Consider the following 24,327-nt stretch of genomic DNA (forward strand, 5'->3'; position numbering starts at 1 on the left):
ATAAATATTCAAAATTACGTTATAATATAATCAATTATAATTAAAATTTATTATTTAATTAATTATTTTTATAATCTATTATACTCAACTAAAATTTAAACGGGTATTATATTGTCGGTGCTTTTTATACAAGTAATCACCTAATAAGATATTCTTTCTACACTGTCATATAAGGCATTGATAATCACTCTAGTTCATGATTTTCAAAAAAATTAGTTGAGATTTTAATTTCTTAAAAAAATGTATATCTTTTTAATTATACTTTCATTAAATATTCTATATAAGTATATCATGAATGACAATTGAAATCTTAATACATTATTTTTTAAAAAAAGGAGTAATAAATAAAGTAGGAGTATATAGAGTTGAAAAACAATTAAAAAATTACTCAGTATCCTATATTTTAGACCAAGTTAGCAAGACGTCAACTTTTTTCAACTTCAATTAAATGCTACATATCATTTAAAAGGGGCATTTAAAAAATTAATTCCTCATCAAACTTTGCAACGGGGCTTTTAATTAGGTACACCACAGTCCACGACCCTAAAAACGGGATCTTATAATTAGGAATTTTTTTTTTTTGGGGGGCGGGTTATCAATTCTCTTTAAAAGGCAGCAAAGTGACTCATATTTGGGGGGGTGGGGGAGGGGGAACCTTTTCTGGAATAGTATGACTTATAATGAAAGTAAAGGTTTCACCTTCTTATCTGCTAAAGATTGAAGTATTAGTCATTTGTTTTCCACAACTTGAGCGAGCAAATCTGGACAAACATATGGAGTCCTTCACATTATGACACTGCCTTTAATTTCATGTTGCTTCTACACCTTTCAGGGGCCTTCATTACCAAGCAAGGATTTTACATTCCCTAGCCAGCACAAGCCACGGATCGGACCGCCCATTTTATTAGCCCTTGACTCCGCAAAATCTTTTTCTTTTTTCTTTTTTCGTTTTAAAAGGGAACTGCAGAGTATCATTGAATTTGAAGCTTTCAAAAGGGTTTCTTTTATGTGAAGGGAAAAAACTTGCGCCTGGGCCCATACGAGTGGGCTAGTAAAATTGCAAAGCTATTCAGGGGAAGAGGAAATCGGAGGAGTCGGGGTTTCGTTTCAAGGAATGAAGCACTGATAACATGTCAATACAAGAAACCACAAGCTTATTGCGGACTACTTTGTTCAGGTACTCCATCTGGAGCGTCTGGGACACTCCTTGAAGCCCAAAGACTACAGGCTATTTCAGCCAAGACGGCTTCTATCTACTACCTGAGAAATTTATCGCACAATTTACGCTCTCTATTTGCAAGTCATTTTATTAAATCCATGAAATAATTAGTTATTCTATAAAAGATTCTCTTTTACAAAATCAGGATTTGCCGTCCAAGCGTTGAGCTCTCGGGTTTAACAAATTTTGATGCCATTTATTTTTCCTCGTTTGGAATAAGTGGAGCCTACGTGAATGAATTTGGCTTACTTGTCAGAACGACATTTGGAGAAAACACCCCCCCAAATTTAACTACATATTAATGTTAAATTATAAAAATCTTTAGTGTTAAATAATTTAATGACAACTAAAAGTTATACAGTGTTTTTCTTTTTTCCAGGGCAAAGATTCGTCAAGAATTCAACATGATCGCAGCATAATTGCTCACAAGTAACCTGCGCATGTTCGTATATACATGGTTTCCGCAAGTGAAATGGATTATTTTTGCATGCAAGTAAAATAGTTAATTACACTACATTTCAGCATTTTCTACGAACAATTCACGAAGGGCAACAACAATAGGATTGGCTGATATATTAGGGGCCGCGAATAATTGACAACGCAACAGAATGAAACTGCTTTCTTTGGACCGACCCCTCAGTATTTATGCTTGTCCCCATTCAAACTTTGGTACACTTCATCTATTTCCACCTGTTACATCCACAATAATTCATCAACACTCTCTCTATGGCTCTAACTACTATACAAGAGTGAGCAACAGGACATGACATTTATATTTTTACCTGGTAATACTTGAGCAAATTACTTCTTCTTCTTTTCATTGTTGTTGTCACCAAGTCTCTTTCCATGTCAAATGGGCGGGGGTCTAATATCAGTCCTCTGATATGTTCAAATCCCTTCAGCTAGTTCCCCCCAAAACACAAACATCAAAAAGAAAATGAGAAGAGAAACACATACCATGCGAAACTTCCAATGAAAGAACTAGCAGTTCATTGGATATATTGCTAATCCCGATGTGAGATGCTGTATTTACCTTGTTTCTTTCAGCAGTAGATTTGAGCTCGGACAGTACATGTTTCTTCAATTGGTCGAGGGAACAAAGTTCAGAAAAAGGAGCCATGTGGCCTTTTGAATATGCCCACTTCTTTGTAATTGCTTCATTTGGAACCACTACCGCAACCAAAACTGACTTGAGGCTATTTCCATAAACCCAGATCTTAAAAAAAAAAAAAAAAAAAAAAAGAGGGAGATATCCATCATATACTTATCAAGCGTCTAGGAGCTGAAATGCTTTTCTCCAACAGTAAACATGAAGATATGCTTACATCTTCAACAATGGGAGTGATTCCATAAACATTTTCCAGATACTCGAGCGCAATATACTCTCCTTGAGAGAGTTTTATTAGATTCTTCTTCCTGTCAATAACCTTGATAACACCATTAGGAAGCATTTCTCCTATGTCCCCTGCGGATGCCAGAGGCTACCAAATCAAACTGCCTACACATCAATTATAATTCAGTTTGAGGCAAGACATGAATATGGCTAGGGTTCAACCTGTATGAAACCATCCATCTTTGAAGGCTTCTCTTGTCAACTCAGGATTTTTATGGTAGCCTGCAAAAACAGTTTTGCCTCTCACACATATTTCGCCACATGAAGGACTTCCAAGAGGATTATAGCCCATCTCTGGTACTTCCTCTAGCCTTACTTCGTTGTACACATTTACAGCGCCAACTGTGCCCATCATGCACATTTCATCAACATGGCAAAGAGTGGCTGATCCACACGTTTCAGTCAATCCTGGATTGACCACTATCAGGGTTACATTGAGTTGTAAATCATAATGTGCCCTAACAAATTAGTAGAATAAGAAAATAGAGTTACTTACCATAGCCTTGACATACGAGGGCGCAAGAAGTAACACGCAAGAATTCTTCCACCTCAGAGCTCAAGGGTGCCCCTCCTGATATTATTAATCGAACACGCCCACCTAGACGAGCATTGACCTAACCAGGAATTGAGGTTGGGAAGGGGAAAAGAAGAGTCATTTAGTGGTTTAACCCAGATGATTTAAGCATCAATGATGCAGATGTGACAGAGACAAACAATGTGGCAAGAATGACCTCTTTAGTAGATACAGTGGATTGTTTCCATAGCATAATATTAACCCAGATGATTTAAGCATCAATTATGCAGATGTGACAGAGACAAACAACGTGGCAAGAATGACCTCTTCAGTAGATACAGTGGATTGTTTCCATAGCATAATCACAATATGAATAATATGATTAATGTATTATAAGACTGGTAATAAGGCAGAGATACAACCTTCCTGAAGGCTAATAGATCTGCTAGAGGTGATGCACTTCTCTGCTTGTACCCTTTGTTCATCCAAGAAAGCTTGCTGTAGCGCGTAATTGTAAAATAGGAGAGTTATATCAGCCTACAAACTAAGCATCGATCAAGTAAGCAAGATTCCATATTTCTAGCACCATCTTACTATCTGTAAAGCATGTCAAAAACTCTTCTCCTCATTGGATTTAGTTCTTCAATTGCTTTCTTGATACCTGAAACAGAGATGAGCTTGGCTGAGTTTTATTGAACTGAAACAGAAGAAACTAAAGATTTTGTCATGATGCATAATCTTGCCTTCATGGAGCTTTTCAAAAACTCGGGGGACCCCAGCAAAGAGTGTGGGTTTCAACTCCATTAAGTCATCCCTCAATGCCTTTAGATCCTGCACTCAAGTGATTCAAGAATTTCACAGATTTTTTTAAAGGGATTGGCACTAAATTATCAAATTCTGAAGCAGATGGGAAACTATGTAGTGTCATGGTATGGTAAGATTATGAGTTTCCTCGTAGAGATGAATCTTGAAGAAGAAACTCTACAGCCTTCAAGGAGAATTTACCACACACATATATCATGATCAACAATCATACCGCCATTGCTGCCAAGATACTACAGGTATAGTCCTGCCATGTACCCATGAGATTGCTCAAAGCGTCGATCTTATTTATTTACCACACTATGCACACACATGAACTCACACACTTGTGATTGTTTTAAGAAAAGAAGATTAGTACTATCCCTCAAACAGCAATCACAAGAAGTTGTTGCGCTACCTACTTTCTTTCTCTCTTTCTTTTTTTTTTTTATCAACTGTTGCTTAGCATCTATCTTTCTTGTATCTTACCCTCATTATCAAAAACCAGGCAACTCCAAACTTCAAGTACCGAATAATTCTGACATGTACATACCCCATGGTAGTAGCCAACAGAGGCACCCTTATGGAAAAAGTACTCCTCAATTGTTCGATCAAGGGAATGAGCCAAGGGGAGGAAGGATAAATACACATCTTCCTCAGTCATCTATACAAAGTGAAATACATCTGTAAGAGAAGATAGAGACGAAGGTCCAAGAACTTAATGCAACTAAAGTTAAATTCATGAAATTAATTAATAGAGGACTTCTCTAAATTTATACTTGCAAATGATTATATTTTTCATCCATAACCTACATGAAAGTGCTTTTTCCATATCGACAAATCACTATGAAAACATCACCAGTCATTCTGGTGCTGGTTTGAGCAATGAGAGTACAGAAATTATGGCGTAATAATTTGCTGGTGGCTCAAGCATTAGATATACCTTATCTTCAAATTGTCCCAAGAAAAGATCCATTCCTCTAACAAAAGATGCTATGTTTTCATGTGTTAAAACAACACCCTTGGGGTCTCCACTGGTCCCACTTGTATACATTATTGTGCAGATGCTTTGAGCTTGAGGTTCTACAATGCTTGATGGGTTTTTCTTCCCCTGCAAGACATAAAGAAGTTCAGATCAACCATAGAATCATGAGGAATTTACAACAACGGGTTAAGGAGAGCTGAGATAAGTTCAAATTACTCCATAGTCGGTGAGATCATAACTTAATCACCGAAATAGTCAATGACATTATGGTAGGATATGAAGCTGACCTAGAGGTATAATGCAGATAACAGTAGTATCTATCTATATGACATGAAGATGTCATGTTACAGAAGTTCCATCTATATTGAGTGCATGAATGCTGTTATATAATGACAAATTCCTTACAGACCAACCATGTCCAAGAACTCAGCCCATGAAAACGGCTTAATTTCAATAGATGCTGCCTTGTCTCTCTCTTCCTTTGTTAACGAAGTGAAGCACACCATGGCTGCAATCCCATAAGTACACGTTTCAGATGCCTCCCGTTAGCTGTAACACAGAGAAATACTGCGAGTAGCTACTTGTACCTTTCAGTCGCTGAGCCGATTTGCAGTCAAGGTTCAAAAGCTACAAGTAAGTGCAGATATAGAGTCAGAACCTAGTTGCCTATCAAATATGAATTCATTTAGAATAGAACCTGTTTCATCTCAAGAAAGTGATTCTTACTTCTTTAACCTTCTTATCTTGGACAAAAACAAAATCTACTTCAGACTGATCGATAATAAAGTTTACAGCGCCAGCCCCTGCATTGATGTTCAGGTTGCTTTCAATCAATAAATATGCCAAAATTGACCGAGAAAACATATAAAACACCTTTAGCGTTTTTTAAGATTTAAACATGTTCAAAATCTTGCTAGGATCTTTTGCATAGCTACTAATAGCAGAGAAGTGAGGAAGACGCTTACCAAGGGTGTCGTGGAGAGGCACACAAACCAAACTGTGGGCGCAACAAGCCTATATGGATGTAAAATATTCGTGATAACATCATGAAAGGAAAAACATTGACTATTATGAGACACAACGCTTAGGGAAGTGTCAAACCTCCATTGCCACAGCCCACTGTGGGCAATTAGATCCGTAAACTCCAACTCGAGAGCCCTATCCCAGAATTTCAATGAGAGACATGGAGAAAATATCTTCGAATTCTAATATACAGCATGTAGAACTGATGAGAGAAGCCACTCTTGCATTGCAAATACTTACAGGTTCAGCCCCTGATGCTCGTAAAGCAGAGCCAATATGAAGAACTTCGTCGTAGACTTCCTTATATGTCTTCCAGACGTATGGCCCTATCTGTAAAACAAGAAGTCAAAGCTCAATGACCATATCTTCTTGACTCGGATATAAGAAAATTCATTGCCACACAGACACCTGTCCATCAACAAATTTTCGCCATCCCAGCATCCGGTTTTGAGGATACTTTCTGACAGACACACTGCAGTCATCCAAGAGGGCACGGAACGGAACTTGTGTCAGTCTCCGAATATCTTAACATAGAAAGACAGAGCAGGAGCCACAGCTCAAGCGGCCTATTTAAAATCATTTACGATATACTTCGGCCATCATATGACAAGGGATAATGGAAGATATTTGAGGCACTGAAGTTACCTGAAAATATCCCAGGCAGTGCATAATTCGGGATCCATTGGAGGAAAGCCGTTTTTGGATAGGAGACTACGGTGTACTGGTCCAACGGAAGGCTTGCCATTTTCGCCTTCCCTTCCTTCCTCTACCTTAGCTGCAAAAGTTTTCATCTTCCTGTTTGCAAAACCCGAGGATGAATGACTGTTTGTTTACAGAATTACTCTATAGCATGCTTGCTCGCGGATCCTTGAATCGTAAGCTAACAAAACAGAATCATTTCTTTCTAAAACATGAAAAATAACAACATAGCAGTATAACTGACCCATGGGCGTCGCCGCCAACGTCATGTCCCTTCTAGTATTTGTTAGGATTAAATAAAACGCAAGTGCTGGAAACAGGGTTCTGACCCACCGGATCGAAAAGAAACATACAGCAACGGCAGTTGTGTTCAAAGATGCAACTTGCGACCGCGATATTAATTGAATATATATGTATATATAGGTTAAAAGCCCACTGAAAAATCCAAGAGAGAGGAGGAGCTAAATAGGAAGGATGGGAAGGAAATTAGTTGAGAGGAACTAAAACTAAAAAGTGACAAACTACTTTGGTAGTCAACAAGAGAAGAATAGTTGACAAATTGAAAGGTCGATACATTCGAATCGCCCCCAGTAGACACATAGATGACACTTCACAATAGATTAACATTTAGGACACGCATGCTTGCATGCATACAGACAGAGAAAAGTGTGCCCTGCGTACACATGCGTGTGTGGTGATCAATGGGACGAAGATGGAACGCAGGAAGCAACAAAACGCGACAAGGAAGGTGCAAAAGCACGGGGTAAGATTTTGTAGGAGAGACCGTGACAAAGATACCCAGGTATTGTAAATGAAGTAGTGGTTGAAGCAAGTAATAATGTAACCTTTTTCTTTCGCCATGGGAACAAAATTAAACTCAGGTTCTATGCACAAAAAACGAAACCAGTTGCGTTTCGCGTGCTGCGTGTTTTTCTCCCTTTCCTTCTAATTGTTAAGATTTGTCGACTAAAGACTCAGGACACCAGTTAAACCAGCTGCAAAGACTATCAAAGTTTAAATTTAAACTAATTTCGTCGTTAAATTTTCAAGCCTATTTTAACAATGAAGTAGTGTAACCGTAAATCCCGTTATCACTCTTTTCGGCCAACCCTGCTAATGGCACCGCATACTCTGTTATTCGGACTCCTGTGTACTCTTGTTTTTTTTTTTCCCGTCAGCACCATGTACACTGGGCCGCTGTGAGGACCTATCAGGAATATGGGGTTAGACTAATTCAAATTAAATCATGACAAGCGCTACAAAAATAAATGTTCTTAATCATGCAAGGTACTTAAAGGAGACTTGGATTTTCTCTCCTGCAAAGAAGAGAAAAGGAAAAATTAATACAAACCTAAACTGTTAAATTGAATTTGATAATTTTTAAAAATATAGATTTAATTTAAACATTTTAAATTTATAGAAAAGAAATAGTAGAGAAAAAAGCAGAGGAGAGAAACTCGCTCCATTTAGAGATGCCCCCTTCCAAAAAATTATTTGATAAGTTTTCTTTCTTTTTACCTGAAGCAAATGAAAAATCTAATTTTGGCCTCCCACTTTCATGAATTTTTTCACTTTGACCTCCCATGAGTTGTGTTCTAAATCCATCCGTCAACAAAATCTAAACCAATCTGAATCAAGTTATGACAAGAATGACAAGGGCAAGTCTGTTGGTGTTCCTGACTACTTAAATTGTTATATCTCCAAGGTTCGAATTTAAAACTTTAAAAAGAAACAACTCTTGTTAGTTGATCGCCTCGTGGTTCACTTTTTATATTTTTTTATTATAAGTAAAAATATAAATTTCAAGAATTATTAATTCTATTTTTCAGGAAATAAATTAAAAGTATCATTAAATTAAAAAGAATTGATTAAAATTATTTTATATTTGAAAATAGAAAGAACATGGATTATTACTATTTGCACACGCTACGACAAGGGCTCTACTTTAACCACCTCAGAGGGAAAATAATAAAAAATCTTCTGCTTTCAATGCTAGGCACGTTAACAATTGACATCGTTAATTGCATGCACAACGTTTGCATTGCCTCTTCTTAAAACTGAAGATCCCAACTCCAATTGCCACTGCCTTTATATCACAGATAAATTGCTCTTCCTACCTTCTTTATAATATATTTTTGAATATGGTTTGGCTTTTCAAAATATGTTTAAAAAAAATAAGGCATCATTAATAATAATTATCTTAATATTACTTCGCATTATTCTATTCCTTAATTGCAGTTCATTCCCTTTCTCTTATTAATGAATAGTATTTTTAAAAATTAAAAAAATAATATTATAAACTGTATTTAATAAACTTCAGTTGTATCTGCAATTTTGAAAAAAAAAGTATTAAATTAAAATGGAATATTATATCTGATCTGTGAATGTTCGTATTAAGAAAAAAAATCGATGGCAGCAAAATGGACATGCTCTATAGTAATGGGAACATAGCGTCAGGCCAAAAATAAAATAAAACAGTGAAGCTCCATATATTTATTACATTTTAGATTAATTATCACAAACATTATCTAGTGGTGACGTTAAATTTATAGGATTATTACTAGTATGTTACTGAAAAAAAATGGGTGTGCGAGCTGTAACATTAGAAAATTACAATTTAGATTCCAAATTCATCACACGAACTTCTCCGGTTTACCAAAAATGTTCAAGAAAATGCGAGGGGAAATTACAACTCAAAACTAAGAATCTTATCGTTGACACGATCATCATCTTATCATAATTATGGAAAAAATAATAAGCAGAGACAGGGAAATGCAAAGCAGCAGAGACCACAACCAATCAACTGAAAATGTTCTTTTTTCCTGGTTTCCCCAACCCTTGAGACTAATTCTTCAAGAAACCTGAATATATACCATTTAAAAAATTGTTCTCTCCAAAGCAAAACTTGTATTGTATCCCAAGAAGTCAAGCGCACATGTTCTCTTCCTCTGTCCGGATAATTCTGCCTTGTTTGGGCCTTACACTTGGAAGCGGGCTGAATACATCAAGGGCTCATTTCATAGCCCAACTAGCAAAACCACAACCTGTTCCCTATTATCGCCCCACCCACATATAAATATCATACTCCCTTCATTTTTATTTGTTAGAAAAACTGTCATTATTTATTTATTTTTTACAAGTAAAATTGCATATCTCAAAAAGTATTTATTATCAATTTTTTAAATTACTTCTCATGATTTACATTAACAAAAAAAATTGATGCATGTTCATGTTGATTAATAAATAGTATTTTAGTTCAATTTTTTTTTTATTTTCATACATATTTATTGTAATTAACTATTTTTTTTACATTATGTAATGCAAATTTTTTTTTCGTTATACAGAGAAATGCTGGAGTACAAACGCAGCAGCCTTGCTCGCTGACCTAGTCCACTCCAGATATACCCCAGAAAATCAGTTTCACGCTTTCTATTTTGGGACAGTGGCAATTAGGTTTCAGAATGCTGAATTAATAACAGTTAAATTTGATAATTTTTCAAGGAATAAGTTAAAAATATCAATCCAAATAATTACAAATTCAAGAGTTTTAATTGTAAATAAGCATTTAAGCATTAAATATGATTCTTAAATTACAATAAAAAATCTTTGCTTTTAACTGTTTAAATGGATATTTATAATTTATTTTGTAAAAAATTTTGTCATGGACTTAACTGTCATTAATTCATTATTTTGGAACTTAATTCTCATTATCCCTTCTATTTTATGTGTTTGCATTCGGCTAGTTTAGCTCAATTTGATCCCTTGCTCCTTATACCCTCCACCTTTTGTTTTCTTCAATACTGTGTTCCTAACTCAATCATGAAAGGGATGTGTGGTCTCTAGCTAATTCTTTTTTAAACGTTACCAGGCGTACGTGATGCTATATGTCTGTTCCTTGATTAATTTATGCTCTTCAACTCACGAGAAGTCATCTACATAATATATGCGAATAGATAATCGATTTTATAAATCTAATTTTTGTTCATAACTGAATGGCTGAATCCGTTGTTGTTTTCTGTTTGTTATTCTCCTTCAAAAGTTAGGTCGTTCTACATAACACACTATTAATATTAATTTATTACACGCATGTGCTGTCAAACTTGGTTGACAAATTAATTATTTTTTCAAAGCCGGCACAGGACAGAGATCGACAGAGAAACATATGTTCAAGAATATTTCAATTCAATATAAGGCGATTTAACCTTGAAATTTCAAATTTTGTCATTTTCACCCTCGCTGTTTGACGCATCTCTAATCTGAAGTTCAGAAAGAAATAAATGATACTCCAAGAGAAAAACATGTTCCAAGGAAAAAGATGGGGAGAACAGAAACGTGTAAATTGTTGTGTTCATTCATCAGTACTTGAAGGTTTATATATACACAAGGAGAGAGTATATCCTAAATTCCTAATAAATACAAAAATATTTACAATAGATAAAACAATGTAAACATGGGGATTTCATCAAAACTTGTAATAGAAAAGCAAAGTTTTTATTTTTTTCGTGGGTTCTTAAAAAGCCACATAAAGCCCTATAAAAAGGGTTCTCGTTCATCATGTGATGAGGAATCATGCAATACATAATATGTAATCTTTATCAAAATACAAAGATTCGCACTAAAATGAGTCATGGGGTCGATGATAGGGCTCAACCTGACCCTATAAATAAATATGAGAATATTGTAAAAATTTGAAAATTAAATAAGAAGATGACGATAAATATTGACAGGTAACAATGGTTACAATTAAAAATAATAATAATAATCTTTTAAACTTGGCGGTCAGTGCACTGAATCCGTCCTGGGGTTGGCTCACCGTCCCCGTCGTTGGGAGACACGAAATTAATTGGACGGCAAACTGCAGAATATGATACCCACAATGGATGGAAGTGACTTGTGGGCATAGACAGCAACGGGATGAGGGGCGCGGCAAAGGAAGACGAAAAGGGCGCGTTTGTCTGCATTGGTTTAAAAATGCAGAATATGATACTTACGGGGAGGGGCCGACACATAAACAAGCGGCAAGTGATTAATTATAAAGGATGCACTCTCCATTATGATTGGTTCCCTCCCTCACATGCCTCCCCATTTTTGGAGAACGCTACTGCACCCAATCAATACCACCAACCGCCGAGTTTTAACCAGGAAGTTAAAATGCATACTAATGATGCCAATCAATTACTTAAATCATGTCATTGTGGCAATAAAACGGAAAAGGTCGGTTAGGAGGAATCATAGCATAATCTGAGAGCGCCATCCCTGGCTCAGCTGTGCAGGATCTGCATTCCGTGCTCACGGCGCGCTCATCAGCCCACAAAGCTGATCTTGCTCAAAATGATCTTTATCAGTTTAAATTAATTTTTAAATATTTTAATATTATATTTTGAAAATAAAAATTATAAACAATTATAAATAAGTTTTGAGTGTCTAAAATATATTTAGATATTCAATTTATAAAAATTATAAAAAAAATTTAATATTAAATTCGATCATTGAGATTGTATCTGAACTGTTTAGAATATATTTGAATAGTCAATTTATAAAAAATATAAAAAATTTATATTAAATTAGACCATTCAAATTAAATCTAAACTAATAAAATTGATTATTATCAACAAATTTATTAAAAATTTAATATTTTTATACATTTTTATTTTGATAAATATAAACTAAAAATAAAAATTTAAATCTGAATTATTCAGGATCCTATCAAAAGTAATGTGTATGATGGTGCTTGTAATGAGTACTAAAAGTAGTTCATATTTAATATTAAAAATTTTTATAATTTTTATTTTTATAAATATAATATTTAAAATATTTAAAAATTAATTTTAAAATAATGATTGATATCATTTTGAAATAAAATGAAAGGTTAAGATTAGTTTAAGACTGATGAGCACAGAATGTGGATCAATGCAATGCGTGTCTAACGCTCCCCCGTGGGCCCTCTCTCTCCTTTTCTTACCCACTCCCCAACATATTTTCGCGAGTTTAATTTTTAATCACGTGTGTGTGAAAAGTATCTCTTTCGAAAAACAAGAACCACCTTCAAAAATGATTATTAAACTGTAAAATTTTATGAAAAATAAATATAACAATAATTTTATAAAATATCAAATCTCTCTCATTTAAAAATGAATCCCATGATTCAGATGGAAAATGAAAAAGAAATGGAGAGGGGAGAAAATGGAGATAAGCCAAATCTATGAAATTGATCCTTATTGAGAGAGAGCCTTGGTATAAAAAAACAAAAAAGAAAAGAAAAGCAAAAAAACTAATAATTTAATTCTTATAATTTTGTTGGTTTAAAAAAAGTTCTTATAATTTTAATTTAATTGTAATTTAATTTATGAACTTTAATTTATATGAATTTCCTTGATTAAAAAATTGTTGAATTATAATTCAATTAAAATTATGGGGACTAAATGATTAATTTTTTTAAAAAAATTCCTTTCTTCTCCATTAACTTCTTATAATGGATGATTATAATTAATCATCATCCTTCCTCAATTCATTTCACACCTTTCAAGAAATGAATGTCTTCGCCGTTAAATATCTTGATATCCAATTACTTGATAATCTGTCAACATTTTTTTATTACATTACCAGCAGTCAAACTAAACTTTGATGGAGTTAGTGTTCATATACTTCACTCTTTACATGATCGAGAAAATTGGCAATCACTACAAGTAGGTGTACACTCTGCCTTCCGATCAAATTCATATTTCACTAGACAGATGGATGGTGCCCGGTGTCTTTTGGATAGGTATCTGTCTTTCTTCGGTCCGCTGGGGTGTACTGTAGCTGTAGTTTTCACAAGCAAATAGCTCATCAACTTCAACCTGGCAATTGAGATTTACTAGGGTGTGTGTGTGTGTATAAAAGGATCACAGTATTTAGTAATTACTGGACCACTTGATAAGCCCAGGTGCTGATGAGTTACGAGGTTGCAGTCACAGCATGTGGCAGGCGAATCCTCTTGTTCCGTCCACGTGCCGCACGCGCCCCTTCCTTAATTATTCTGATCCGCAAGTCAAAATATTGTCAAACCACACACACACACACACACAAACGATACACGCACACGAGCGGTAAACACAACGACACACTGAAACGCGAATAATTTTGCATCTCCGTCATAGTCGGTATGAATCCCCTTTTCATCCATATATATCTTTATTCTGAACGAAGCAAAAGCAACCGTTTGCCTATATATACATTAATCCGCTTACCATTGCTTCCGTGTGTGCACACACACACACACACATATATATATATTTGTTCCGATTCTTTGTCCTTCGAATTCCTTTTTCCTTTTCATGAGGCAATATTGGAATTAGCTAAGTTTGAATAGTAAATGAAGATGATTGGAATGGCAGTGTCAGCTGGATATAGATGAGAAGGAAGTGCGGTCTGCTGGTCGACAGGGAAAGGGGTAAGAAAGATACACAGGAGAAAGTAGTTGGTCGAATCACGTCAGTAATGTAATTTTGGTGATCAAGGCTTGGCATTACGCTAGACGTGACTAAACCAAATCCTGTCGACACCTGCTGTTGCTTCTTTTGCAGCCAAAAATGACTCAACCAGGAAAAATATATCAGAAAGAGGACAGCTAAATTAATTACACCGGAGCTCCGGAGACAATATTAGAAGATGGGAGTAATGTTGCTCAAATTAAAGCAGACAAACCACCACCAGGTTACAAAGATAATTAGTTAATAACAAAGGAACATTTTGATACTGCCACGTCCAACAGTGGCCGCGCGGTTGCTGCTACATGTCTGCATAATTAATAAGAGGAATCCCTCTTTATCCATGGAGAGACTGATTAATCTGGCAGGTTAATATAATTAAATAGCGAATAGTGAGCAGTTGTGGTGTGGAATTGGAACACAAAGAACGTGTCTCAACAAAAAGCGCCTGAAAGAAAATGGGTTTCCGACAGTGGCTTCTGCAAATATCCGAACGGGCAGATTCCTAGTATTCTAGTTTGCCAACATTTACTCAGCATCGTCCACTCCTACTGCCGACCTTTCCTAGAACTCCATATATATATATTGAGTCGTATATACTATATTTTTTATAAAAGATATTGAAGCTGAGAAACGAAACATGGTCAAAGTTGCAAATAATTATAAAAACAAAGTCTAAATTGAAATAAAAGGGCTCATTATTGGGACTTGGGAGGGTTGGGCGGCAATAAGCAGTGACAGGCGACAAAAAGCGAGGAACAGCTAGCTCAGTCCTATCTTACGCCGCATGTAAGTCTAGCCTCTTCCCACCGTCACATGTACAGTTCTACACTCGTGTGGTTGTTGAGTCTTTCTTCTCTCTCTTTCTTGAAGTCCGTGCAGAGTTTTAGGAACAATCATTCCAAGTTTTTCCCCTCACCTTTTTTTTTTTGGGGGGGGGGGGTTACCAGAATATTACTCACAAGTGCTGTGTAGAAAATTCGTACCCCAAAAAATTCTAGACATTCGAGGGGTATCTATGCGAACATGTTTCCCTTCGGACGACTTTGAGATTAATTGCTTCTATCAACTCAATCCCTTTTGATCTCATTTCTTACCCGAGTTAGATATAAAAAAAGTCCACGCCTCTTTCATTAAACTATTCCCCACAAAAATCAATTCCTTAATCATTATATTACTAAATTAACCCAGCACCCCCATCTCTGTCTATCATATTATTAATCATCACCCCCCTCCCCCCATCTTCTTCCTCCCCTCCCTTATATATATACATACACAGACAATGCCACCTTCTCCAGCTGCGACTATCCTCCTATACCTGTTCTTTATATTCATCATCCTCATCCTTTTGCATCGATCCTTCCTCAGCTATGGTTGTTCCTTCTTCAAATTCCATGAGAACCAAGAAAACAAATGCCGTGAGAATTCCGACCGTGGACCTTTCCTTGGAAAGGTCAGAGTTATTGGAATTGGTGATAAAGGCCTGCGAGCAATATGGTTTCTTCAAGGCGGTGAACCACGGCGTGCCGGAGGAGGTCATTTCCAGATTGGAAAATGAAGGAATTGAATTCTTTTCCAAATCCACCTCAGAGAAGCGACAGGCTGGTCCGGCCGCACCGTTTGGTTACGGTTGTAGAAACATAGGCCCCAATGGCGACATGGGTGACCTCGAGTATCTTCTTCTTCATACAAATCCTCTCTCCATCTCTGACAGATCCAAAACAATCTCCAACGACCCTAACAACTTCAGGTACTAGTTACTACCGCTGCTTTATTCCTTTATCTTTCTACCATACACGTCTTCATTAACTACATCTTACAATAATCACTCTGATGACACGTTTGCTCTTGCATATTAAAACTCACAACTCATAGAACAAACACAGACGCAGGCTTCACCAAACATTAATCTATAATATATTGATTTTGACTTGAATTTATAGATAGCAAAACCAATAAGAGGAAGGGGAACAAGGGCTTTGTGTGTGTTTCTTATATGCCAAGCAGGATGGCGGGCCTGTGCTGAGTAGGACATAAATAAATTTTCTTTTTTCACGTTATGCTAACTTTTCGGCCATTACGAGTTGTGAATTTTAATAATTCTAGGTTACTGACAGCTGGCCAATGAACAGCATGTATAGTTTAAGATGATTTTGCCCGCTAACTGATGTTTGTTATATGTCCTAGAAAAGACATCTTTTATTTTCTCGTTGGAAGGGGTAAAAATGGTCAGGATATTGAGCTCTAGGCTTAATTTTGTAAATCCATAATAAGCTGATATTGTCTCGACTTTCTATTTTTGAATTGATTGGTTGCGTATATTCCCGTTTTCATGTTACTGATTCGTCTACGTGAAAGCGACTTGCATTGTGTTATATACCTTAGAATTAGTCGGCCATCCCACTCTGGTTCCCGGCTTTCCACGGGGTCCTCCACTGATCCTGATCCGTCTCTAGGTTTTCATCACTTAACATCGTGATGATTTCCCCACCCCTATTTGTAATTATCTGATTGCCTCTCCGCGTCTACCACTTAATTCCTTGTAGTATGAAGCTTGCTCACGGCTAAATTTTCAATCCATTAAACAATATTTAGAGTTGAAAAGGTTAGCAGTAACACGTGCACTGCCACATGCAGATGTTTCATTGTGTATTCGAAAAATGTATAAATCAAACTAAATTGCACATGCATGCTTTTGGTTTGTTGTTTTTTTAAAAATAAACATATGCTTTTATATACACTGACATGGCTTTTGTTCTGTAAAACTACTGTTACGCCGGAAGAAATGGAATAATTCTGGAGGAATATATTAATAAGCAAACTGATGAGATTAGAATCAAATATAGAGGGGCCGTGTTGCCAATGTGATAGAAGTAGAATCTGCTTCCTTAAGATGCATGGAAAATTGGCAATGTTAAAAATAGCTAGGTAGGGCCCCCGCCAGACAAACAAAATATAAACTGTGGGCAAGTATTTGGCCCCAGCGGGACCGGCTTCCACCGTGTCCACTATTCTACTTATTCTTTCCAGGAAAATCATCCGATTACTGCTGGCCTTTTCCTCGCAAATCAACAAGTGGAATTGCTTAACATCTCGCTTTTGAGCAAAAAACTCATGATTACTTCTGGAATGCATTCGTGAAAACTCCACGAGCAACTAATTCTCTTTTCGCAGTAGTTATATATGAACCAGCCAATCCAGTACTCACTAAGAACTAAGAAGGACAGAAGTACAACTTGGCAAACACTGGGGTATAACACATATAGGTTTCTACTTTGGGCGAAACGCCAAGCAAGCACATAATCAAGTCGCTCGAAGAAAATAGATTCTGAGCCAAAAGTCAGAAAAACATCTATAACATGAGGATCAACTGGAGAACATATAAATGTTTCAGAAAAAAGTGACAAGATGGGTAGAGAAAGCGTGTGTGGGAAGGAGAAAGAAGAAATAGGCAGCACGAGTGATGTTTTGTTTGCATATGATGCAGTTGCGCAGTGAATGATTACATAGAAGCAGTGAGGGAGCTGGCTTGTGAGGTGGTGGAGCTAGTGGCGGAGGGGCTGTGGGTCCCAGACAAGTACGCGGTGAGCAAGCTGATCAGGGACGCGCATAGCGACTCGGTGCTGAGGATCAATCACTACCCTCCTACCAAGAGCAGCAGCAAGTGGGAGCCATCGATTGGGTTCGGGGAACATTCTGACCCTCAGATCCTAACGATCCTACGGTCCAACGAGGTCGGTGGACTCCAGATCTGCACGCAGGAAGGGCTGTGGATCCCAGTGGCCCCGGACCCCACCGAGTTCTTCGTCATGGTGGGCGATGCCCTCCAGGTAGCTAATCCATCAACTCTTGATGAATGAAAGGACTGTGAGTAAATGAATATAATATAATGGAATAGTGAATGAGCAGGTGATGACGAATGGGAGGCTGAGGAGCGTGAGGCACAGAGTGATGAGGAGCACGATAAGGAAAGGAAGAGTGTCGACGATGTACTTTGCGGCGCCGCCGCCGAGCTCGTGGATAACTCCGCTGCCGAAGATGGTGTCAGCTCAGAGGCCGAGCGAGTACAGGCCCTTCACCTGGGCTCACTACAAGCAAGCCGCCTATTCCCTCCGCCTCGGCCACTCTCGCCTCGATCTCTTCCGTGCAAAACATCCCCTCCTTCTATAGCACTTTTCCCATCTCTCTCTCTCTCTCACATTCTCTCTCCGTGTATTTTTAGGCCTGTGACTTATAATTGTACGTATATATTTTTTGTAATTAATATTATAACAGATATTTCCCTCACAAAGACCACCCCGTCTTAATTACTCTCATGCTCTTCTTAATTCGATCAACTTGCCAAATACATTCTTCACAATTCACTAGTTTGATCAATTATGAAATTACAGTGACGAAATTAAAATGATTTAATTCAGACTCCTTGAAGCCATTTGTTGACAGATTTAAAAGTTATTGGATAATTTGCCTCCACTGCACAGGGAAGGAAGATTATTGTGTAGGAAAAAAGTCGAACCTGACCACAAGGTCAAACATAGTTTCATCTTCGAGGCGCGCCTTCTTCCCGTATCAACTGCATCGTGCCAGTATTAATTCCGTTTCAGATCATTCACTCGAGTGAGTAGGCAGCAATTCTTGAAGCTTTTCATGGATTTGATTTTGATTAGGTATATACCTATGACAATGGCGTCTCACCAACATCTCGGCCTTTAGGGCTCGTAAATTCTTGAGAACGTTTGTGTCATTACCATTTGACCAATATTTTGTTCAAGAGTTAAATAATACTATATATATACCACCGATGAAGACGTTTGCCCCGATTTTTAAAAAAGGAAAGAAAGACATGTGTCGTGTGTAACTAATTAATGCGATCAAGGGTCACGGAAGGCCTCCTTACTGGAAAGTGAAGGCTTGTTCAGCATCAGCCTTACCAACTCGGACAAAAGATCTGGTCTTAGTAATTCCATCAACCAATTAAGGTGCATGCTTTCATCTTCCCGAGGTGGTTTAACTACACAACGGCGCCAATTAAAAACATTTCCCCGGATAGCATTTTTGGTGAAGTGTAACCTTCCTCGCCGTATCTGTAACTTTGAATCTATACAGCCCGCAGAGAAAGGTCCATGGGACGTCGCTTGTTAATAAATACATAATTCCAAAGTTAGTTAAACTGTATTTTCATGATCATGCCCAGGAATGGATGAAATCTATGCCAAATTCTCTGAAGAGTCAGTCCAACAAGTCAAACAAGATGATAACCCAAAAGTAACCATCACGAGGTTGTCCAACGCTCTTTGACTTATGACGACTAATTGGACGGCCAACTCAGATTCTTAAAAATCTTGCAAGGTAAGATTTTGCATGCATGTAATATAGTTTCAACTTTGAATCTCAAATATAATATACACTTGTCTTGACACTCATACATGCAAACTGAATGAAGCAACTGCTACTTTCGCCAATCTTTATAATTTAGTCACCAGATTTTATTTCAGTAAGAAGGGGAAAACCCAACACAAGAAAGTGGAAGAGGGATTGTTGTACAAGCAATTAAGAAATTGTCCCGTGAGGAGAAGAAATGTGGGGTTTTGTAGGTTAGGATGTTAGAAATATAAAAGGGAGACGAAGGTGAGAGGAGGACATGTGTGAAAAACATAATATCTTAGCTGTGCGGCAAGATCTTGAGAGCACATGCGCAATCGCTTCCATCATGGCTTCTATCTGGCTATTACTGGAAGCCTTGATAAGATGGCGTGAGGGCAATGATGAACTAGTTGTGCCGATGGAGGAGAGGTGGAAGGAGAAGGCAAAAGGGGAGTTAGGAGGCATCATGAGGGCCACGAAACAAAGCCAAGAATGGAGCATCAGCAGGGACATCCTTGATTGCTTCCGGAGCCGTGACCGGCAGACCCAAGCCTGGGAGCTAGGAGAGCCTGGCATTTGGCCTTAAAAGTAACCAACTAAAGCATGAAACGATGTTCTGTTCTCCATGTCTATTATTATGTTCTCGTGTTTCATTACCGTAAAGTTTGCTACGTTGACTAGGCATGATCGATCAAGCTAGCCTATCCTAGTAGTATATAGTCTGTGTTGCGCTTGCGCAAGCGTGCCGTTCCATACCAGTTTCCATCTTATGCTAGAAAATTTATGGTGATAAATCGACGGGTGGAAAATTATTGCTATGGATTAGCGCGGATCTTAATTTGAAAATTGTGAGCCATAAACGAACGTTATGCGCAGCTAGCGTAATTACAGGGGCACGGGCCACAGGGCATATGTAGTCCCAACACAAAGGCTTGGTAGCATTAGGCTCTCCCATCGAGCTTCAAGGGTAGCTCCTCATCCATACTTTGCATTTTTATCTCATCTGTACTCTGCTGCATATCTCAACCCTCTAAAGATGGACTATATACGTAGTCTTCCCCCCAAATAATTTTTGCTTTAAAAGGCCGTACGAAAGCTGCTCATCACGTCAAACATCATTGTTTCAATTGGCATTTGCTATCAATTTTCTCCTACATCATGGAGGGTTTTATTTATGTAGAGATTGAGGTTTATATAATTAGATTTATTTTAAGAGTCTCAGCTTATCGCAGAAGATCCCAAAATAAAACTAACCAACAATGATGCTCAAGCTTCGTCGGGGTCTAACTAGATAGAGGTCCTTCGGAATTTGCTGGCGGCCCTCTTACTAAACCTATAGCCGCTTCATTGTGAATCAAGTCCAAATGCCCACTTACAAGAAACTTGGCAGATGGAGGTCTTGTGGACTCTTTAATTTTAAATTGGGAATGCTGTATCACATACAGGAGCCTTTAAGCCCTTTTAGTGTAAGCAACGAAAGCATTTGGAAAGCAAGAAATCTGTGCTTATCTCAATTATACCCTGTTGAATTGAAACAAGTTAAAAATAAATTGAAACAAAAAAGTGTCTAAATTTCAAAGGAAAAAAATGCTGTGGGTGACGATAATTCAAGGCACGATTTCATTCAAATATCAAGGAAAGTTCAACCGAGCATGTCTTCATGTACTATTGGACAGCAAAAGCGTCGAAGTTAACCTCAGGAGCCACGTGGACAAAGTACCAAGGGAAGTTTTTTAGGTCACGTAATTATATCTTCTTCCACTTCCCAAACCCAAGTTTAATTCGAGTTCAGACAGAAATCTCCCATAAGTCCACATACAATACAAACCCACTACCATTTTTCAACCCCCCCTCTCCCTACCAATACTGTATGCATGATGGGTGGGCTCCGCTTACCAGCTCTCTGCTATTATCACTTTAATTAATCAAACATTTTGCCCGTTGAGTGAACGCAGCTAAGGGACCGTGCATGATACATGCGAAGAGAAAAAAATGAAGAAAAAAGAGAGTTGACTGCGTAAGAAAGATGGCAAAAATATTGTTTGAACAAAATGGTTTCAAAGGTTACGGCCCCCAAGTGGCATACTTCTAGAACGTTGTTGAATTTAAATCAGGCCTATTATACTGTTCACTGCTTGTTTTTCATTTTCTTGGCACTACGTCAGTATTTAATGCCAGCCGCCATGGCCTTTTCATTTTCTTCTCCTGCTTCCACATCACTTCCATTGATTAAAATTAAAAGTCAACCCAACAACAAGTCATACATTAGTCACACGTGCAACATTTCCAATTTGTGCAGAAGCAAACTTAACTCCTCATCTCTCAATCTGAATCCTAATCAGAATGTCTACAATGTGTTGTGTAAACTCACGTACATGCTCTTGAGTTCATTATAACAGAAGTTGGATCAAATCTCATCAGATTGCTGCTGTTGCAAGAACCATATTTTTTCCTACTGTTCACAAGTCAAAACCAACTGTCGCCTCAAATGCTAGCATCCCCGACGATTCAACTTGTCTGTTTACTGCTGTAAAATCGCGACACACGCCGGAGTTGGAGAGAGGAGAAGCTTGCGCATGAAGAAGTGCAGACTCGGACTGTAAGAACATCTCTTGTGAAGCCCAATGCTCTTCTACTCAAGTCCAGTTAAAGCAGGCCCAATTACCCTACGTTGGCTTCTGCCTTACAGATATTTTATGGACCTTATTGTCTTTTATTCCTTGATATTTTTACCTGTACATGCTGTAAAAGTCATTCTTTGTATTAGGGTTTTTACCCTACCTCTATATAAAATAATAAACAGGCCTGGCACTGTGCGCCTCTTTATTCACATTTTCCTTTACTGTCAAATCTTATCTCGGACGAAGGCAACGCTGAGAAGCAAGGATCACTTTGCACTTGCACATGGTGATTAGACCCAGGTGCGGATGAGGACGAGGAGGCCCGGATCCTCTCCAGGAGCCGAGGCATCCATACCAAACGCAAGGCGTCTCTGAATTGTTTGCTATCCACGTCACATTTCATTTGCAACAGCAGGTGTTGCGCTATTTTCGACCACCTTTACAACAAGATAGTAAAAACCAGATAGAGGCTCATTTATTTCAATCAACGTATTGCTAACTGACGATACAAGTGACGAACTTAAGGTTAATCGCAGGTGTATGATATACCGATTGCCCCAGCGAAAATGGAGATCGAGGATCAAGAGCTGCTCCTGGAGGGTGATTTTCCCGCGTCGAACGTTTGGCCTCAAGTAGTTCAACCATCTTAATCTGTAGCTTTTGCCCGTTCGCTTTAGACCTGTCCCCGGTTATTATATCTTCTTCAACTTTTCAGTAACTAACGACAGGAGTATACTATCACGAAGCAAAATAGATATTTGAAAAAGGCTGGGGCTGGGGGGTAACTTAACTGAAAATTACAAAAGAAAAAATAATGAATACTTGCCTGAACAGAGAGCAACAGAGTTCCATCGGCCTTCGCCGCGAAGGGTGACGAAGTTTCTCAGAATAGAATCCTCTTCCTCTGTCCATGCACCTTTCTTTATTTCTACTGTCTCTTCTTCACTGCCACACGCGGCGGATGGCCAAGAATCCCATATACTTCTCATCATGGGATGCTGCATATTACAGTCACTTTGTATCGGTCTCTCTTGGTTTGGAGTAAGGAAGGCTCCAGACATACAGTTCTCAAAATGAATGTTTTGGTCTAATTATATAGTTCAGCGCGCTTAAGAAGCAGATTATATATAATTCTCAGCTCAAGCTGGCATTGGATTTAGAACTAACTGCACTGTTCAATTAAATATTTGCATCTCATATGCTCGTCATCAATATATGATTTATACATTTTATAACGAAACTAAGCCTACTATTTGATGACTTGAACATAAATAATCATATCGGTGGGTCTTACAATCCAAACGTTAGAGTAGTGTCAATAAATAAGGATATTAATTGAACAAGGATATTAAAATACCTCTTGACATGTGCGCGTTTGATGATTTTGACCTTGTTAGTTCGAGCTTCGCCCCTGGCTAGTGACTGGTCGTTTTTTTTTTCCCCTGCGACGAATGCAACAGTCTTCATGGACTCAGAAAGGGAAAACCCGCAGCAATGTGGGGTGTAGATCATAGCCGCAGCAATCCCGCAGTTTCAGAGGGAACAACTGTAAAAGTGGAGGTGGAATAGCTGTAACATGAAACCCCACATCTTTCCTGCAAACTAGCATTTGCATTTGAGTGAGCACACTGTTTGCCTTTCCACAGAAGTGCTTATTTCAACTTCCCAGAGTCTTCCCTGCAGCCATTTGATCTTTTCTGCATTAGTCTGTTTTCCTTGCTTAAGCCCCTGTTTCAGCAAGTATTTCCCACATTTCAGTATTTTTAGCAAGGCTGATCCCTAGCTAATCCATATTGTCATTAACAACTCTGATGACACCGCCACTGCTGCATACCAGAGATTTCCTATGACAGCACTATCATCGTTCGATTTCACCCATACGCAGCATGCATCTCGCATTAATACATTCTGTCATCTCAGGATTAATGGAGAAATCATTTCCTTAAATTCCTAATCTGGATCCTCTGCAAAATTCTATGGGACTAGATTCCTGGTAGCTACAAGAGATTCAAGTGTTTTCCAGTTATCGTGTTGCCCAATCGTTGTTGATGCGAGGGACTAGATATACTGGTTAACGAGACTTGCAGCTTTAAATTTAAAGATGCCATCCTACTTTAATTGAATTACTGATGGGTAGTGATTGACAAACTTTCTCTAACGGTTCATGGAAATGCGTTTGTCCGACATTGTTTATACAAATGGAATCGATTCTGCTCTGCCCTTCCTCTGTCCTATGTTC

At 37.9% G+C, this 24,327-nt stretch overlaps 3 protein-coding genes across 4 annotated transcripts; 1 reads left to right on the forward strand and 2 right to left on the reverse strand.

Annotated features, from left to right (window-relative positions):
- Positions 1-1,606: 1,606 nt before the first annotated feature.
- LOC129304061 (long chain acyl-CoA synthetase 1-like) lies at positions 1,607-7,081 on the reverse strand. 2 transcript variants are annotated; one of them, XM_054943694.1, is made up of 20 exons: positions 6,879-7,081; positions 6,581-6,730; positions 6,344-6,407; positions 6,176-6,265; positions 6,014-6,070; positions 5,878-5,926; positions 5,639-5,715; positions 5,500-5,539; positions 5,326-5,420; positions 4,871-5,038; positions 4,481-4,591; positions 3,870-3,957; positions 3,721-3,787; positions 3,549-3,624; positions 3,109-3,226; positions 2,775-3,032; positions 2,545-2,684; positions 2,253-2,435; positions 2,002-2,121; positions 1,607-1,909 (listed from the first exon to the last, which is right to left on the reverse strand). In XM_054943694.1, the coding sequence occupies exons 2-20, from the start codon at positions 6,724-6,726 to the stop codon at positions 1,856-1,858; spliced, it is 2,001 nt and encodes a 666-aa protein (XP_054799669.1). In that variant the 5' UTR covers positions 6,727-6,730; positions 6,879-7,081; the 3' UTR covers positions 1,607-1,855. The 2 variants fall into 2 exon arrangements, with proteins under 2 accessions (XP_054799669.1, XP_054799677.1); XM_054943702.1 differs by having other exon boundaries at positions 2,775-3,020; positions 6,879-7,072.
- An 8,270-nt stretch (positions 7,082-15,351) lies between these two features.
- LOC129310376 (gibberellin 2-beta-dioxygenase 2) lies at positions 15,352-18,521 on the forward strand. The gene is made up of 3 exons (XM_054952200.1): positions 15,352-15,853; positions 17,591-17,933; positions 18,013-18,521. The coding sequence occupies exons 1-3, from the start codon at positions 15,474-15,476 to the stop codon at positions 18,271-18,273; spliced, it is 984 nt and encodes a 327-aa protein (XP_054808175.1). The 5' UTR covers positions 15,352-15,473; the 3' UTR covers positions 18,274-18,521.
- Positions 18,522-22,129: 3,608 nt separating this feature from the next.
- LOC129302794 (transcription factor MYB108-like) lies at positions 22,130-23,149 on the reverse strand. Its single transcript, XM_054941677.1, has 3 exons — positions 22,915-23,149; positions 22,638-22,767; positions 22,130-22,525 (listed from the first exon to the last, which is right to left on the reverse strand). The coding sequence occupies exons 1-3, from the start codon at positions 23,147-23,149 to the stop codon at positions 22,291-22,293; spliced, it is 600 nt and encodes a 199-aa protein (XP_054797652.1). The 3' UTR covers positions 22,130-22,290.
- Between the last annotated feature and the right edge of the window lie 1,178 nt (positions 23,150-24,327).

Source organism: Prosopis cineraria, unplaced genomic scaffold, assembly GCF_029017545.1.
Source record: "Prosopis cineraria cultivar Desert tree isolate PC_DT_omini unplaced genomic scaffold, ASM2901754v1 PC1, whole genome shotgun sequence".
Taxonomy (NCBI): Eukaryota; Viridiplantae; Streptophyta; class Magnoliopsida; order Fabales; family Fabaceae; genus Prosopis; species Prosopis cineraria.